General features: G+C 38.5%; 2 protein-coding genes across 2 annotated transcripts; one reads left to right on the top strand and one right to left on the bottom strand.

Moving 5' to 3' along the window:
* Window positions 1-3,676: 3,676 nt before the first annotated feature.
* Window positions 3,677-5,697, bottom strand: LOC106084183 (cytochrome P450 4d2). Its single transcript, XM_013247712.2, has 4 exons — window positions 5,365-5,697; window positions 4,838-5,300; window positions 4,197-4,783; window positions 3,677-4,130 (listed from the first exon to the last, which is right to left on the bottom strand). Exons 1-4 carry the CDS (start codon window positions 5,525-5,527, stop codon window positions 3,781-3,783), a joined length of 1,563 nt encoding a protein of 520 aa, XP_013103166.2. The 5' UTR covers window positions 5,528-5,697; the 3' UTR covers window positions 3,677-3,780.
* A 3,148-nt stretch (window positions 5,698-8,845) lies between these two features.
* Window positions 8,846-16,766, top strand: LOC106084186 (uncharacterized). Its single transcript, XM_013247715.2, is given in 10 exon segments — window positions 8,846-9,048; window positions 9,115-9,501; window positions 9,562-9,631; window positions 9,702-9,892; window positions 9,954-10,334; window positions 10,440-10,777; window positions 14,866-15,058; window positions 15,117-15,573; window positions 15,633-16,258; window positions 16,329-16,766. Coding segments are annotated over 10 exon segments (3,144 nt in total). The 5' UTR covers window positions 8,846-8,885; the 3' UTR covers window positions 16,667-16,766.
* Window positions 16,767-17,769: the final 1,003 nt, after the last annotated feature.

Genomic DNA, 17,769 nt, shown 5'->3' with positions numbered 1-17,769 from the left:
TCATCGCCCGTTAAGAAAGTTCACCGACGAAGCTCATTTTTGGCTCAATGGGTATGTAAATAAACAAAATTGTCGATTTTGGAGTGAATATCAGCCATAAGCATTGCAAGAGCTACCAAGCATACAGAAAAAGGCACAGTTTGGTGCGATATATGGGCTGGCATCATTGGACCCTACTTCTTCAAACATGATTCGAATCGCAACTATGATCGTGCAATTTAACGCCTTTAGACTTTTTTTGTGGGGCTATGATAAAGGTCATGTCGCTACACACAAGCCCGCTTCAATTGACGCATTGGGAAACAACATTGATGCATTTATTCCTGAGATACCGGCCGAAATGTTGGAAAGAGTATGCCAAAATTGAATTAAGCCGATGGACCATTTGAGCCGCAGTCACGGTCAACATTTGCATGAAACAATCTTCAAATATTAAATTATAAGAACCGTACTATCGATTATAATAAAGATTTCATGCATTTTTGTGAATTTTATGTTTTTTTTTTTGGAAAACTTTCCTATAGCTCTTAAAAAATCACCCTTTAGGTCCAATTTCAGCATAGTATGTGGTTTCAACAAGACGGTGCCACATGCCACACAGCACGCGTAACAATGGACTTGTTGATGGGCGAGCTCGGTGAGCATCCTAATTCACGTTCTGGACCGGTAAATTGGCCGCCTAGCTTTTGTGGGGCTATGTTAAAGCTCATGTCTGTACAGACAAGCCCACTTCAATTGACGCATTGGAAGACAACATTGAAGCTTTTATTCGTGAGATACCGGCCGAAATGTTGGAAACAGTATGCCAAAATTGAACGTACTATTGATTCAAATAAAGATTTTATGCATTTTTCTGAGTTTTATGTGTTTTTTTTTTGAAAAACTTTCCTATAGCTCTTAAAAAATCACCCTTTAGGTCCAATTTCAGCAATTTTTCAATTCAATGTACAAATTTCTTAATTGAACCTAGTTTTTCATTCAAAACAAGTAGAAATAGGTTTAGTTCATGGAAATATGGATGGATCGAGTTAGAATGTCATAACGATCAAGAATATACACTCTATATGGTCTTGTGTCGATATTTCAGTGTGGTACAAACGAAATGTCTACATAAGTAAACGCCCCATTCAATGGTGGGGAGGTTTCATTTGAGACACTCTTTTGTATCATGTTTATACAATTTACTCTCGCCAACTATACTCACCAGATTATAAAAAAAAAAATATTTCACTGCAGCATATGTACCAACAACTAAGATAAGAGCTGAGAGAAAGTAAAAAAAAATAACACATGCCACATCGAATTTAGTAGACTCGACTCACTGCATCAGACAATGGTGTAGGAATTTTATGTTTTTCGATCTTGCTTGACTTGTTTGGAGAGCATTAGCCGCAAATAAACAACAGAAAATATAAATGTGATGCCAAACACATTTCCTATGCTCGCATCTCTGTTGTTTCAATGGTTAAAAGTTTTCTCTCTTCATTAAGTTTGCCAGTGTATGCGTGTGTGTGTGCTTTTGCCATTGAGGTGGAAATTTATACCAATTACTACGCCTGACATTGGACATTTATTTGCACTATTTATGGGAAAATTGAAATAAATTAAAGATATTACTATATTTTGATATTAATCATTTGGATTAACAATTTATGAAAAGGCATGTCGATATACAGCGGTCAAAAAAAGTATTCATCATTCAATGCTTTTTTTTTTAATAAGTCTACAAAAGACAATTGGAATAAAAACATATTAAACTAATGATGCAGTAGTGCTTGTGTGATATATATGTACACAATTTCATTGTTTTTAAAGAAAAAAATAGTATTTATTGGAACAAAAAGGGCCATTTTACAGCTGAACACAAAAAATTAAACAAAAAAGTATTCATCATTGCAAAAAAACAAAAAAATAAATAACATAATTTAAAAAAATTAATACTTTGTTATTCGACCACCGCGTCTTATAACTTCTTTTAAACGGTTTGACATCGATTGGACTAATTTAGCGGTTATATTTTGGTCTATATTAGTCCATTCCTCCATTATCACCTGTTGCATTTGACTCTTGCTCGAAAAATTGCGCGTTCTCAATTTGCGTTCGAGATGTTCCCAAAGATGTTCAATTGGGTTCAAGTCGGGACTTTGAGGAGGAGTTTTAATGACTTTGGGGCAGTTATACAGCATCCACATCTTGGTATTTAAAGCAGAATGTTTGGGGTCATTATCTTGATAATATTGAAAGTTATTACCAAGCCCAAGTTTTACAGCACTATCTTTTAAATTCCTCTTTAAAATGTCAATGTAATACTTATGATCCATTACTCCATTAATAATTTCAAGATTTCCCGCTCCTGAAGCCGCCATACACCCCCAAACCATTAAACCACCTCCACCATGTTTTACAGTAGCAACTGTGTTTCGTTCTTCAAGCTCTGTATTTGGTTTTCTGTACACTATGACCTCTCCATCGCACCCAAAAAGATTAAACTTGCTCTCGTCTGCAAAAATTACTGTTTTCCAAAATGATTCGGGCTGTTTTACATACATTTTTGCGAAGTTTAGCCTTTTCACTCGGTTTATTTTATTTATAAAGGGCTTCTTATGTGCAGTTCTTCCTCTGTAACTATGCCTTTTGAGTGTATTTCGAATTGTTTGTGTAGTAACTTCCTTCCCTAAATATTCCATAGTGTTTTTACGAAGAATGGTCGCATTTGTCTTCGGAGTTTTCTGAACTTGCCGCACTAGCCAACGCACATCTCCAACTGAAAGTGCTTTTGGTCGACCAGATCTTGGTTTATTGTCAACAGTTTTCGTTTCTGTCCACTTTCTGATGATGGATTGTATAGTAGATCGTGGTCTATTTAATATTTCACTGATAGTTTTTTGAGTTAAACCATTCTTGTGGTGTTTTATTATCAAAACTTTTACCTCATCAGAAACCTCGTTTTGCTTACGACCCATTTTGACAAAAACTATATTTTCAATGAAATTAAATATTTGCTGTCAAGGGCAAAGCCTCCTTTACTAAATAAAACAGAAAAGGGGGATTCCCAAATAATATTTGAATTTGACTTTGATGATAGCACATCAATGATGAATACTTTTTTTGTTCTGTTTTTGGTGTTATTATATAAAATTGCATTTTTTGCGCTAATTAAATTTATTTTTTGAATTTATTTTAAAACATATTACGAAAAATAAACTATTGCATAAAACTGCATTATTTGTTTACTTTAAATTTTCTTCAATTACCCAAAATAAGTGAATTTATTATCAATTTTGCTAATGATGAATACTTTTTTTGACCGCTGTATTTATTTCATGTTTGAGGCGTCTGTTGAAATCGTTTTATTTACTTTATAAAATATGATGGCTACGCCGTAGATTGTACATTTGGGTGGGTTGGTTTTTTTAATCGTATAGTGCAACCGTAGACTACATAAAATTCCAAGAAAATTCGCCGAAGAAACCTCTACTATAAAATCCTAGTCCATCTTATTATTTCTCAAATTTATTTTCTTTGGCAAATACAAATCCATTCATCCATACAAATTAACCAGCCCTTTTGTACATGCTGGCTGGCCCAAAGAATTTACCAAAATGCTTCGTCTGCTTGGCTATTTGTTTAAAAAACTTAGATGACTCGCATAGTATATAACAACAATACAACAGAATAACGTTATTTTGCTACAAATTAACAAATTCTATATTTTCAAAAACATTTTCCTTCTACATTACAAAATCAGGAATTTTTAAATTATAAAATGTTTAGAGAACTTCATAAACTAGTTACAATATTTCTGGGCTTTAAGCCCATTTGCATGCCCGTAGTGGAACGCAAAATTAAACTTAGGGAAGGCACAACTTCAGGACCCAAAGGCAAGAGTTCGTAGTGTCTCAGGATTTTGCTAATCACACTCTTCATTTCTAGCATGGCATACCTCTGGCCAATACAATTACGCGGACCAGCACTGAAGGGGGTGTAGGCAAAGGGAAATATATCGTCGGGCTTTTCATCGTAAAAACGCTCGGGCTTAAAGTCGTTGGGCTCTTTGAAATATTCAGGATCTCTAAACACCACAAAGAGTGGTATATTGAAATGGCAATTGCCAGGAATCGTAACGCCATCTTAAAAATGCAGAACAAGAATGCTGAAATGTCATATTGCGCACGAATATACAAGAAAAAACTCACTCAAATCAGTGTCCTCCTCGAAGTATCTGCCAATTATGGGCACTGCAGGATACAAGCGCATCGACTCTTTTATAACACACTCCATATAGCGGAGATTCTGCAGTTCCTTATAGGTAGGCATATGGGTGATATCATCACCCAAGACCTCCGAAATTTCCCCCACAATCTTCTTTTGCACCTCAGGATGACGTGAGATTAGGTACAGGGCAAACGAGGTACCGCTGGTGGTGGTATCATGACTTTCAAACATAAAGGTTTCCACCTCCTCTCGAATATCTTCGTTGCTGAGGGGTTTGCCCTCAACGGTGGCCCTCAGTAGGATGTCAAGTAAAGCCATATGTTTTTTGCTGCCAATTTTCTCTACATCGTCGTTGTCGGCGTTAGACTCCTTGACATCCATGCCATTATTTTCGGCAATTAACGCCTCCAACTTCTGTCTACGTGCCTCAATAACCGATTTTGTAAATTCCTGCATTTCGTTGATGTTCTTCATCATTTGGCGATAAACGAAAGGAGCAAAGATTTTGAAGAGGCCATCGGTACGCCAGAGCGGGGTTCTCAAGCGTTTTGAGATAATTTGGGTTACACTTGAATAAAAATCCCATTTGAGTATACAAAACAAATCAAACATTCCTACTCACATTTTTACGGACTTGACATAGCCTATATCGGGATTCAATTGGGCATTGACTTGAACACCCATTGCCGTTTCTGCAATGATATCCAAGGCCGTCAGACACACCAGGGGGAACATATCAACGGGGCTTTGAGGATCCTTCTTAACCTCTTTTTTCAATTTTTCAATCATTATATTGGTTTGACGATCGAAAATCTCTACAAATTCCTCCAAAATTTTGAAATGGAAACTGGGCGTTATGATTTTGCGGCGAGTATGCCATTTCTTTCCCGTACTCAAGAGCAGTCCGTCTCCCAACCACAACGACAGCATGTCGTAAACATTGTTCTTGGTAATGTGAACGGTACTGCTTAAGAGCGTTTCCAATATTTTGGGGTCGGCACAAAATATCACAAGCTGATGCAGGACCCAGCTGTAAAATGTTTTTCCTTGCTCCTCCACTACCTGACGTATACGTTGGATGGAATCTGAGTTAGGTGGGGGAAGAATGGAAGAAGTTATGCAATTCAATTTAAACACCGACGGACCTACTCTCAGAGTTACTTCCAATCAAGTGCAAAGCTCTGCCGATCAGTGGCAGATGGAGGCCGCCATAGATATTCGATTTGCGCAAAACGGCATTACGATGCTTCTTGTTCAGATAGTCCCAGATCAGCAATAAAACGAATAGACCAATTAATAATGTGGGCCACATTTCAAGCAAACCTCAATTGGAGGAGCGGCGTATACGAAAAAAGAAACCTTTAAACGAAGTGACCACCTCCACTTGTGTTGTGGTTTTTATCAATACTGAGTAGAAGTTTTAGCGCAAAGCATCGGTGCCACTATGCTCTCAGAACTATTTGCTCAAGCAGAACTCGTTGCGGCCAAAGTACAGGGTGTTTTTTTTTATTATGACTGGATTTAAAATTAAGTTAAAATCATGTTAAAAAAATTTAATGACTGTTTAAGTTCCCTAGAGTGGGGGGGATTCAGCAGAGATTATTAGAAGATGTATCGTTGAATTGAAATAAACTCGTCGCCAATTAGCCAATCTGTTAGCCAATCGACAGTACAACACACAGAAAATCAATGTAATTACTGTGTTTTATAGGCTTTTGGATGTAGGAAGGCAAAAATATAATGTGATTTTATTCTGGTGTACCACTTAACTAGGCCTATTCTCTGAATTTACACCATAAAGTACGAAAAAATACCGTTTTACAGGACTTAAAGCAATTTGTTGTTGTCAGTATCAGTAGTGAGTGCCATCACTTTCATAAATTCTAGAGTAATCTCTTCCATCTTTATAAAGGGTGATTTTTTAGCCATTATCCTTTAGGCAACACTGGTTTAAAAACTCACGCACGTTTCATGTTTTGTATGTTAAAGCTCATGCATTGGAAAACAACATTGAAGCATTTATTTGTGAGATATCGGCCGAAATGTTTGAAAGAGTATGCCAAAATTGGACTAAGCGGATGGACTATTTGAGGTGCAGTCACGGTCAACATTTGCATGAAATAATCTTCAAACATTCAATTATATGAACCGTACTATATATGCAAATAAAGATTTCATGCATTTTTCTGCCAATATTTAAGTGGTTCTATTTTATCCAACAGCAGAGTATAAATTCAAAATGATAGTGGCAAGAGTGCGAAAAATGAAGTCCTAGAGCTAACTGCGGAGAAAGCATGAACACTCCATTAAGGAACAGGGGATAATTAACTCATAAAAATGAGTGCGGTCCGATTAATGTTTAAAATCAATGATAATGATTCTCCTTTTTATTGTCGAGTCCGAACGGCGTGCCGCATAGCGACAACACTTGGTAGAGAGGTTTTAACATGTCAAGATGCCTCACAAATGCAGCCAGCATTTATAAGGGGAAAACTACCGCTGAAAAATTTTTGTCAAATTCACTCCCGAGAAAGTATACACCAACTAATATGAATACAAAGCGTGTATCTAATAAAGACAGTTCATTTTAAACTAAAAACATTTTCCTTGGCACTAATTTATTTTAAGTTTTGTCATCCTAAAATACCTCGGCTATGTGTGACAGCAGACGAAAAAAGTTACAGATACAGAAAATTTTCAGTATGAACGCTGCAAACAGATGTGAAACTTAAAGAGAGCAGAGCACTTCAAACAGATGTTCTATACTCACAAAGCCACAGCTAAATGAGCTTATCGGAGAGAACTGAGCTTATGAGAGAGAGAGAACCAAAACAAAACAAACCTGTTTAGATTGCACACATTGTCGAGTGCTGATAGCGATGGAGGTGGCAATGACGACTGCATGCATTACTACATTACTTGCTCTTACATCATCAACCTTATCTACGACATGGCTCATAATGCATAGTGAATTGCAAGCGAGAGATCACTTGTTGCAACAGGCGGTTGGTCCCTATTTTTTTGCAGCGCCTATATATAACCAATGGCCAATCTGTTGCCGCGGCTATCGGTCCTTTGGATAGAGACGAGCTTGCCCACCTATCGGAGTTTGACGAGAATCGCCACCTCCACATGAAAATGTGGCTACAACAGAAGAGTTAAACATCTAATGCTGATTTGACTATCATTGTCCGTGGTAGAATTTTGTGATTCAGAAGCATATTCGGCATATTAAATCCGAAAATCAGTCAACTTGGCAACTATATCTGTATATGGCCCTATGTGGACCATCGTGGGCTCTCAAACAACACACTGCTCCTAACTACGGCGAAATCGGGTTATAAAAACGCCATTTATGGGCTCAAGATCATTAGGTTAGTTAGGTTGAAAAGAGGGTGCAGATATTATTCTGCTCCATGCCACTATAGGCACACACCTATGTCAGTAATCGGCTTGTTGTGCGCTCTAAAAACTAAAAAGTAATCTCGAAAAAGGAAATCTATGTGAGGAATTCCATGCTACTTACAAAATCCTTAATTGTTTCCCATGCCACGCCCCTAAGTTGGTTCATGTCTGGTATTGTGTCCACACCTAAGTGCCGGTATCTGTTAGACGCGAAAATCGGGCAATGACAAACGAAATGCTCCAACGTCTCATCATCTTCCCCGCATGCCCTACACTTGCTATCACTTGCCGCACGAATTTTATATAAGTGAGCTCGAATGTCCCGTTTTGATGCCAATAGCTACACTGACCTCCTTTTTTCTTCCTTTCAGTAATAGCCCCGTCTTCTCGCGATCTGGATCCCTCCATAGGATTTTCGCCGTCCTACCGACCGTTTCGCCGTCCTACCGACGCACTTAACTCGGACTGCCTCGACCCGAAAGGCTTCGGGTTAACCAAGTTTACAGACGGCAGTCCTCTGACCTTGACCGCCAAATCGTCTGCCCTTTCCTTCCCACTTACTCCGTTATGGCCCGGCACCGAAAAGATGCCCCTCCTCAGAGAAGGCGTTAATCTCCTTCTTACACTGCAAGACTCTTGGTGACCTTACCGTTCCGGTTGTTATTGCCCTATGGCAATTTTACTGTCCGTAAAGAGGTTCACACTCAACGCCCTCGCGTGAAAACCACACCACTTCACGCATTACGTGATCGCTCGGATCTCCGCCTGCAGGACCGTATTATGGCCAGGCAGTCTAAAACCGATCTCAGTCCCTGGGATCTCAATGTAGATCGTCAGGCCCACACTGTTCTCTAGCTTTGATCCATCCGTGTAACATCATCTTCCAGATGGCAATACTAGGGTTCCCTCAATCCAAGACTGTGCCGCTGGCAGAAGTGACTCGCACTCGACCTCAAGGTTCATCTCAGGTATCCGATCGGAAACCTCTTCCCTTCCTTCCAGCTTTCGTCGCCTTAAGACCCTTAATCAGGAAATCAGTTCATATGACAGCTGAATCCAAAACCCATCCTCTTTGGCCTGTAGTTGGCACTGGTATCATGGGGTATTATACAAAAATGTACAACTTGCGGTTCAACAAAAAACATGCACAAAATTTAATATGACACATGTAGAGTGCTTAACACAGAAGACAATAAAGGCCCGGAAGAGAGAGTGAGAACGTTAATCCCAAGTGTTAGTATCCGTTGAAAGGTATAGGCAGCAACATGTTTTTGGAGCTGACATTGACATTGCTGGCTATAATAATCGCTTTAGATTACTTCAATAAAAAACAGCGAAATGAGCTGTTAGCTAAGTCCAATATTACGGGTCCAAAAACATTGCCTATACTTGGCAATGCTCTGACTTTAAGAAATGTGAACACCGAAAGTGAGTTCAACTATAGTGCGATTTATTTTTAGATCTGCTTATCGTCTCTTTAATCTTTGTCCACAGATATGGAGGAGTATTTGAAGGGAAACACTTCGAGATACGGCAAAATCTATCGCTTCTGGGTATTCCATCAAATGCACCTGAGGGTTGCCGATCCAAAGTTTGTCGAAGCCATACTCAGTAGTCAGCAGCACATAACAAAGAGTAGTTTCTATGATTTCCTTGTCGACTGGCTGGGCCGGGGCCTACTGATGAGCAATGGCAAGAAATGGCATACTCGGCGCAAGATCATAACTCCGGCCTTTCATTTCAAGATCTTGGAACAATTTGTAGATATATTTGATCAACAGAGTGCCATAATGGTGGATAAATTGCGTTCGCAAGCAGATGGCAAAACGGCAATCAATATGTTTCCATTTGTGTGTGGCATGGCTCTGGATACATTAACAGGTGAGTTAAGAAAAGTCAGTGCCCTCAAACGTAGACAAATAAAACAAATGTCTTCCACAGAGGCTGCAATGGGTGTTAAGGTCAATGCCCAGGAAAACCCAGACTTTGAATATGTAAAAGCTTTAAACTAGTAAGGTTTTTATTTGATTTTCTTTTGTAAATTTTTTGAATTTAATTGCACCTTCGACCGATGTTTACAGTGTTTCCATGGTAATGTCTAAGCGTTTTGTCAATCCCTCCCAAAGAACTCCTCTACTATTCAGGCTTACCTCCCCAAAAGTCTACAAAGAGACTCAACGTTGCATAGGGATAATGCACAAATTCACCAACGAGGTCATTGAGAAGCGCCGAGATGCCCTAGAAGCAGCTATCAAGAATGGTACCTACCAAAGTAAGTTCATACTTAGCTAGAGAAAAGAATCCACAATAAATCCGTTACAAATTATTTTTAGCGGCCCCCTCAGCCGATGACCAGGATTATGGACGGAAGCTACGCATGGCTTTTCTCGATGTTCTGCTACAATCGACTGTTGATGGTGCCCCCTTGACTAATGAAGACATCCGCGAGGAAGTCGATACATTTATGTTTGAGGGTCATGACACCACCACCAGTGCCATATCCTTTGCCCTGTACCTAATAGCTCGCCATCCAGAAGTCCAGAAAAAGCTAATGGCGGAAGTCACACAAATTATGGGCACAGATCGAAATAAGCCAGTGTCCTTTAGAGATTTACAAGATATGAAATATTTGGAGTGCACCATCAAAGAGACTCTTAGGCTGTTCCCCTCAGTGCCAGCAGTGGGCAGAGAAATAACAGAGGATGTTGCTTTAGGTAAATAGAAATACTTTCGTTTGGCAAAAATGTTTATTGAACATTTTTTTTTTGCAGAATAGTCAACTGCAAATAAGAAAACGCATTTTTTTGTATTTCTTTCAGGTGGTATAACTTTGCCAGCCAACACCAATATCATTCTGTCTTTCTCTTTGATTCTACGAGATCCAGAGTATTTCCCCGATCCCGATGCATTTAAGCCAGAGCGCTTTCTCAATGAAGGAGAAACTGGTGCCCATATGAATCCCTTTGTGTACACACCATTCTCGGCTGGCCCACGAAATTGCATTGGCCAAAGGTTTGCAATGTTGGAAATGAAAAGTGCAATTTCGAAGATGTTGCGTCACTTTGAATTGTTGCCTTTAGGGCCTGAGGTCCAGCGGCTAACAAATATTGTAATGCGTTCGAAAACTGGAGCACACATCGGCCTACTTCCTAGATATGTTTAAATGCAAATATAACAATGAATTTTTTACCACCTGTACATATCATTCGTGCTAAACAGAGCTTGTGATAAGGAAATGTGACAATGAAGGTGTTTTCGTTAGGCTGGTCATTGATTTCATCTAATTTTTTATTTATGTCCCAAAAGGGAGAGATATGGGCTGCTTGACCATGGGAATGAATATCACTGGAGGTTTTTGTTGATTGCAGAAAATAAATAGCCAGACACACAGGCGGATCAGTGGACGTTTCGAAGATTAGTTAGGTCCCCATCATCGACACTATTGAGTTTTTGGTTTTGTTTTAGATGGAATCTGACACAGAAGGGTTTCGGTTGGAAAATCCTGAAAGTGGGCAACATTTCGTATTCCTTTTGTTTTATTTTTTTGTTTTCTTTGCAAACAGACGAAAATTCAATTCTTACAAATAACCATGAAGGGTATGTTTAATTTGTGTTAGCAAGATCTTCTACAACTCAAAATGTGTAATGGGGACCATAGAAAATTCGCATGTTATCTGCTGTATTACAGCACTAATGGATGTATCAGAAAATATCAGGAATAAAATCGACTCTGGTGACATTTCATTTCTAATTCTGTTGGATCACTCGAAGGCCTTTGATTGCATAAATCATGCTATACTCTGTTGAAAACTGAGGACACTGTTTGACTTTTCTGAGACTTCCGTTCGACTGATCCATTCATACCTGAATCCACTGCGCTGTTTCTCAAAAAAGGTGTTTCTCAAGGCTCGACTCTTGGACCCCTTTTTTTCTCTATGTACATACAGGATCTCCAGAACCATATAACACACTCTAATTTCCATGTTTAGGCTGATGACGTCCAGCTATACTTAAGTAACCCCAAATCTGATATACAATCTAGTATTGCCTTACTGAACGAGGACTTGCTTAATGTTCATGTTTGGGTGAATGGTTTAATCGTAAATCCTTGAAAGACAAAATGTCGTATAATAAGCAAATCAAAAATCGACCAGTCCCTAATTGGTCACGGCATCGTATTGAATAACCAAATAATCACTGTTGACAAAGATGTAAAAAATTTTGGAGTAATTCTCAATGATCGCCTTACATGGCACGACCACATAAAAATCGCTACATGGAAAATGTTTGGAAGGCTCAGAATAATCTATGGAAGCCAATCTATTACACCTCTACTTATCGGAGCGCTATTAGCGAAAACCTACCTATTTGCGCAAATACTGTATGGATGTGAAATATTTGCATCTTGCGACAAAAAAGTCTTCATCGATTAATTGTGGCTAACAATGCCATCCTAAGATACGTTTTCCGCTTGCGACGGCAAGAAAGCACATCCCAGTATTCAAATAAAGTATGCGGAGTTACTTCCGATAATTTTTAAAAATCAAAGTTCCAACATTTCGTCACAAACTCATATATACTATGCAGCCGAGGTATCTGTTTGATTACTCACAATTCGCTCAGTCCACCAGAGCAAAAAAAAAAAAAATAGATCATACCACGGCACCGCGCCAAGATTTCTGAATGGCATTTTTTCATTCACTCAATAAAACTTTGGAACCAATTACCAACCGGCACCCAACTCCAGGGCAATGCCATTACGTTCAAAAGCACACTTTACTGGATGTTTGGACAGATATAATGTAACCCCAATTTTTCATGCATTTTAACTTTTATGATCTAATGTTCTCACTTTAATTGTTCTTCGTCACATACTGCTGCTTAAAGCATTAATTGTATCTTTACTTCCAACTATATGAATGGATAAATGCTCTTGAAACTAATTTGTAGACATAATACGTAGAATACTTAGTTGCTCATATCAATGATGTAAAATAACGAACCCGCACTGTCAATTATAGGTGTTACAATTGACTGGTGACCGGTGTTGTGTGGGCTACCAATGAAATGAATAAATAAATGTTATGTGCTACGACTCCTCGGAAAATCGACCCGGCCATTGAAAGGTCTAGCATTACAAGTTTTTATTAGAAAAGTCACAAAGGATGCCAGATAGTATCGAATTCGTTCCCAAAATTGCTGAATTAAGAAAGAAACGAATATCGTATGAAGATTCAGACAAGCATAAAATGGTCATAAACATTTGTACTGCCTATTTAGTTGGGTAAACCAATATGTTTGTTGCACTAACCGCATTCAGAACTGAGCAGCAGAGCAGGTGGCTCGTTCTTTTGCCCCCTTTTCCGATTTCGGATAGATATCTCCATTTGGTCTTTTCATCGGAGTATTGGCCATGTCATCGAAACTCGTTCCAAACTTAGATCCCATGACAGCCAATATAAAACAATCATCCCAATTTCGATCATACTCGTATGCTTAGGTTAAGCTCAATATTTTATTCGATTGCTGTGGCTTAGTTTATCATGAGTTCATGACCCTTGACCGGTCGTAATGAAACAACAATGGGAGAACATTCAATTTAACTACCTACTCCCTTGTCATTGGCTGTTCATAATTTTGTGTCGAAAGGAATACAGTTATCATTCCTCAGCCCCGCTATGTACCAGACTTGTTCGCGCTGAGACTATTTTTGCCGTCACATTTATCACATTAGAACGCTTCGAGGCATAAAGTTTAACTTTTAAAAAATTTCATGACTTGACTGACTAAACATTAATGAAAAAATAATTTTTTTTCATAAAAATTTACTTTCACCCTTTGTACCGAACAGACCTCCTATGTAATTTGTTACTGATTTACCTTCCACTTTTTGCTTAACAACTTTTTGTTAGGCACACACTGAGATTTTAACAATTTGTTGTTTTGCGTTCTCAAGCAATGCTGATAGAAGAAAATTTTTGCTTTCGATTTACATGGAGAACAGTTGCACTGCTCTCCCTTTTCAATTTGCTCTTCGTTATGTTCTCTCGCAAGGTTCATAGTTCTGGGTCGTTGTTTACTGTTGTTCGCGCTAATCTTATAATCGTTTGTTACCGTTACGCTCGTTTGGCTTACTAAACGAAAGTTGGTCAATGAATCAGAAATACAGCCCACATGAAATATAATCGTTATCCGTATCGGAATGTCTAGAATCTGGCGCTTTTACTTCATGCTTTGTCATGGTGACTTGCAATATAAAATGTGTATTCCATTAAGGGGAAAAATAATTCTAAGCATTAGTTAGCAAATTTCCAATGGAAATGAATGATGCCTTTATGTCACTGAAACAGCTATCACAATTCTGAAATTATTAAAAAGAAGCTTCCTTGTTTCATACGAAAAGTTTACCCACCATTTACTAACTTGCCCAACTTCAACTCTAATGGTGAAAATCAATCTTTAATAAAGATATGGATTTTTCATCATGGGGAAAGAATAACAGTTAAGGAAAGGCATAAACATCATACATCATTTAGCGAAGCTACTACTGCACACGATCAAACAGTTGACAGTTACGATACTTGCATATATGAGATCTTTTGTAAAGATCAAACCCCAACTATGGCTGCTACAGTTCTAATCGGATCAAATATATACATATATGCGACCTATATCTCAATCTGAACTGATTTTACCCGAAAACAATAATGTTAGATCTTGGGTCAAAAAAAATTACAAGAAAATGTGATGGCAAGTAGCTAACAAATGCGACCTACTCCTAAAATAATCACATTTTTGGAATATGGTATCTGAACAAAAGAAATTGAATAGTGGATTTTTGGAACATGCAAACTGTGCAACAGGCACAATGAAAATCATGAACTTTTTTCTCCATTGAAATATGACATGGAACCCGTTTAAGGATATATCATACAGCATTACAGTGAATCATATTTAGTTCTTCAGATATGGCCTTCATTAATTTTCCTCCAATTTCATTCTTATTTTCTTTAATCTGGAGATAATTAGTATGTCCGTTGTGCTGCCGATTATGTTAGAACCGTTCCTACTGTTTACTGTTAAACAAATTTTTATTATAGCAAGATAAGGGTTGCGAAAACGATATTCTTATCGAATCTTCTGCCGATGGTGGCAGATATCGTATGTGAAACGCTTGCCACCATCGTATAAATAGTATATTTTTTGCGCCGAAAACAGAATCGATTAAGAATTAGATCGGTGTAGTCGGCGGTCGTCAGCGTCGACCATTTCAGCATGTTTTTGGAACTATTCATTGGGTTTTTAACCTTTCTTGTGGTTTGGGACTATTTCAATCGCAGACGCCGCGAAAGGATATTTAAAGATGCTGGTATTAAGGGACCCAAACCATTGCCTTTAATAGGCAATATCTTGGTGGCATGGAACAATGATACCAGCCGTGAGTACTGTAAGCGATTTCAAAGCAATGCAAAGGGCAATTTCTTAACTCTTTGCAGAGGTTTTTGGTTTACTGCAACGCCTATCGCATGAGTATGGCAATGTTTTTAGACTTTGGGTATTCAACCAGAGTGTACTGATGGTCCAAGACGCAAAGTTTTTTGAGAGTATCTTCAGCAGCCAACAAGTTATAAAGAAGAATCGTTTGTATACGTTTTTGGCCGGTTGGCTGGGTGATGGCTTGTTGCTGAGTACCGGTTCCAAATGGCATTCGAGACGCAAAATAATAACGCCAACTTTTCACTTTAAGATTCTGGAGCAATTTGTTGAGGTTTTCGACCAGCAGAGTTCGGTTTTGGTCGAACGATTGCGGAAAAAATCCGATGGTAAGACAGTTGTTAATATGTTTCCGGTGATATGTTTGACAGCATTGGACATAATTGCTGAAACTGCCATGGGCGTTAAAGTCCATGCCCAGGAGAATCCCGATTTTCCCTATGTCAAGGCGTTGACAAAGTAAGAATATATGTGTGTTTCCTAATTGATACGAAGTGAAAATCGATTGCATTCCATAGTGTTGCCGATATCATAGCCACGCGCTTTGTGAAGCCAATGCAAACTTTTGATTTTCTTTTCAAATTACTGGCCTACAAGTCCTACCGCAAACTGTCGGAAGATATTAGACTAATGCAAGCCTTTACGGAAAAAGTGATCATCGAGCGACGAAGGGCTTTGGAGGCATCTATTCAAAATGGAAGCTATGAGCCCATGAGTATGTTTTTATGAGAAATCCAAGTAACAATAACTAATTGATTGTGTACACATGCAGGCAATGCTGCTAATGATTTGGGTATCAAGCAGCGTATGGCTTTCCTGGATGTTTTGCTTCAATCGACAGTTGGTGGCAAACCCCTGACTAATGAGGACATACGCGAGGAAGTCGATACATTCATGTTTGAGGGCCATGATACCACCACTAGTGGTATTTCTCACACACTCTACCTTTTGGCCCGCCATCCGGAGGTGCAGCAGAAGGTCTTTGAGGAGATTCTCCAAGTAATTGGTAGCGACAAGGACAAACCAGTCGCCATGAGGGAATTACAGGATTTAAAATACCTGGAGGCGGTGATCAAGGAAGGCCTACGCTTGTATTCTCCAGTGCCAATGATTGGTCGTGTTACCGAGCAGGATGTTGAAATAGGTAAGAGTTAGCAAATTTTTGCCTAAAACGTTTCATTCGATATAAAAACTTCATTGTGCTTGACTTTCAGATAAGAAAATCATTCCAGCAAATGTCCAAATTAATCTACTCATATTTGCTGCATGCCGGAATCCAGAGTATTTTCCCAATCCTGACGCCTTTCAGCCAGACCGCTTCATGGCAGAAAATACAAGCAAAGTGAATCCATTCGCCTATGTTCCTTTTTCAGCGGGCCCCCGAAATTGTATAGGACAAAAATTTGCCGTTCTTGAGATGAAGAGTACCATCAGCAAAATGATAAGGCATTACGAGTTATTGCCCCTAGGCGAGGATGTGGTGCCAATATCAAATTTAATACTACGTTCTGCAACAGGTATTAATGTGGGCCTCAAACCAAGGCAATATTGAAGAGTACACAAGATCGCATTATACAAAATGTGCTAACCTACAAATCCGATATACTAGATTAGTCTACCTCATGAAGATTTTGGAATTTAAAGACGTCTGATGACCATAAAAAGTTATTAATTATAAATAAAAATATATTATTTATGAATAAAAAATGTTAAATAAAATCAAAAGAAGGATGTTTTTAATGTTCTCGCCATAATTGTTGTTGTTGTAATTCCTCAAGGTCCTCAAAAATATGTTCATTGTGATGCTGCGGAACGCATTGGACTTCAAAATAAGTCCGATTTCCTCAAGTGTATTATAAAAACAAGATTTGTTTTCATTTATTACCCATTTTTTGTATAAACTGTCATGATTACACATTCTACTTACTCATCCTCTACTAACTTAAACTTCGAGGCGTAAGGGACGGTGCAATTAATTTCGCACATATAATTGACAGTATCATGCAACCTTTTGTCATTTGTAACCCAACACCCTGCACCATAATATTTATACATACATAATGCGTAGGTTATTTCAAAATTTAAAACTGTGGTATTTCTGTTGCAATTGCTGTATGACGGTATCAAAAAGACTTCGCTTATAGCAATGGCTCCTATTGAAGACAAGTAACGTCATTTGTATGCCGAGTCCGTGAGAGGATCCGCTAAGCGACATCGCTTCGTAAAGAAAGAAAATAAGGGGAGAGATTAGGTTAAAGTTTTAGTCCTATAAACACTCATACCACATTAGCGACAGCCCCATACCCCCGCACTGGTAATCCAATCAGGTTATGTTCTCGCTAGCATTCGAAACCTGGCGTGATAAGTTGACGTGACGTGATAAGTTGAAAATCGCGAGAACATGATGGAAAAATTTCTGCAGTGCCAATGCCCCTAGGCTTCAAACTTAGCTGGTCAGCGTCAGTGTAATTGCAATACCATCAGCTTTTTTACTGTATAGTCCATTGTGATGCAGAGCATTAAAAATTCGTTGCGAATTGTAGAAAATAGCTAAGATTCGGCAGCGTGCCTATGCACCATAGCCTAAAATGCAAAAATAGTCAAAAAATATTTTTGCAGTTAAAACAAAAAACTTTTGTCAAACACTAGCAAATC

This window comes from Stomoxys calcitrans, chromosome 4 (assembly GCF_963082655.1).
Source record: "Stomoxys calcitrans chromosome 4, idStoCalc2.1, whole genome shotgun sequence".
In the NCBI taxonomy this organism is placed as follows: domain Eukaryota; kingdom Metazoa; phylum Arthropoda; class Insecta; order Diptera; family Muscidae; genus Stomoxys; species Stomoxys calcitrans.
Note: the sequence above shows the minus strand (reverse complement) of the source record. Positions and strands in the feature narration are given on the sequence as shown.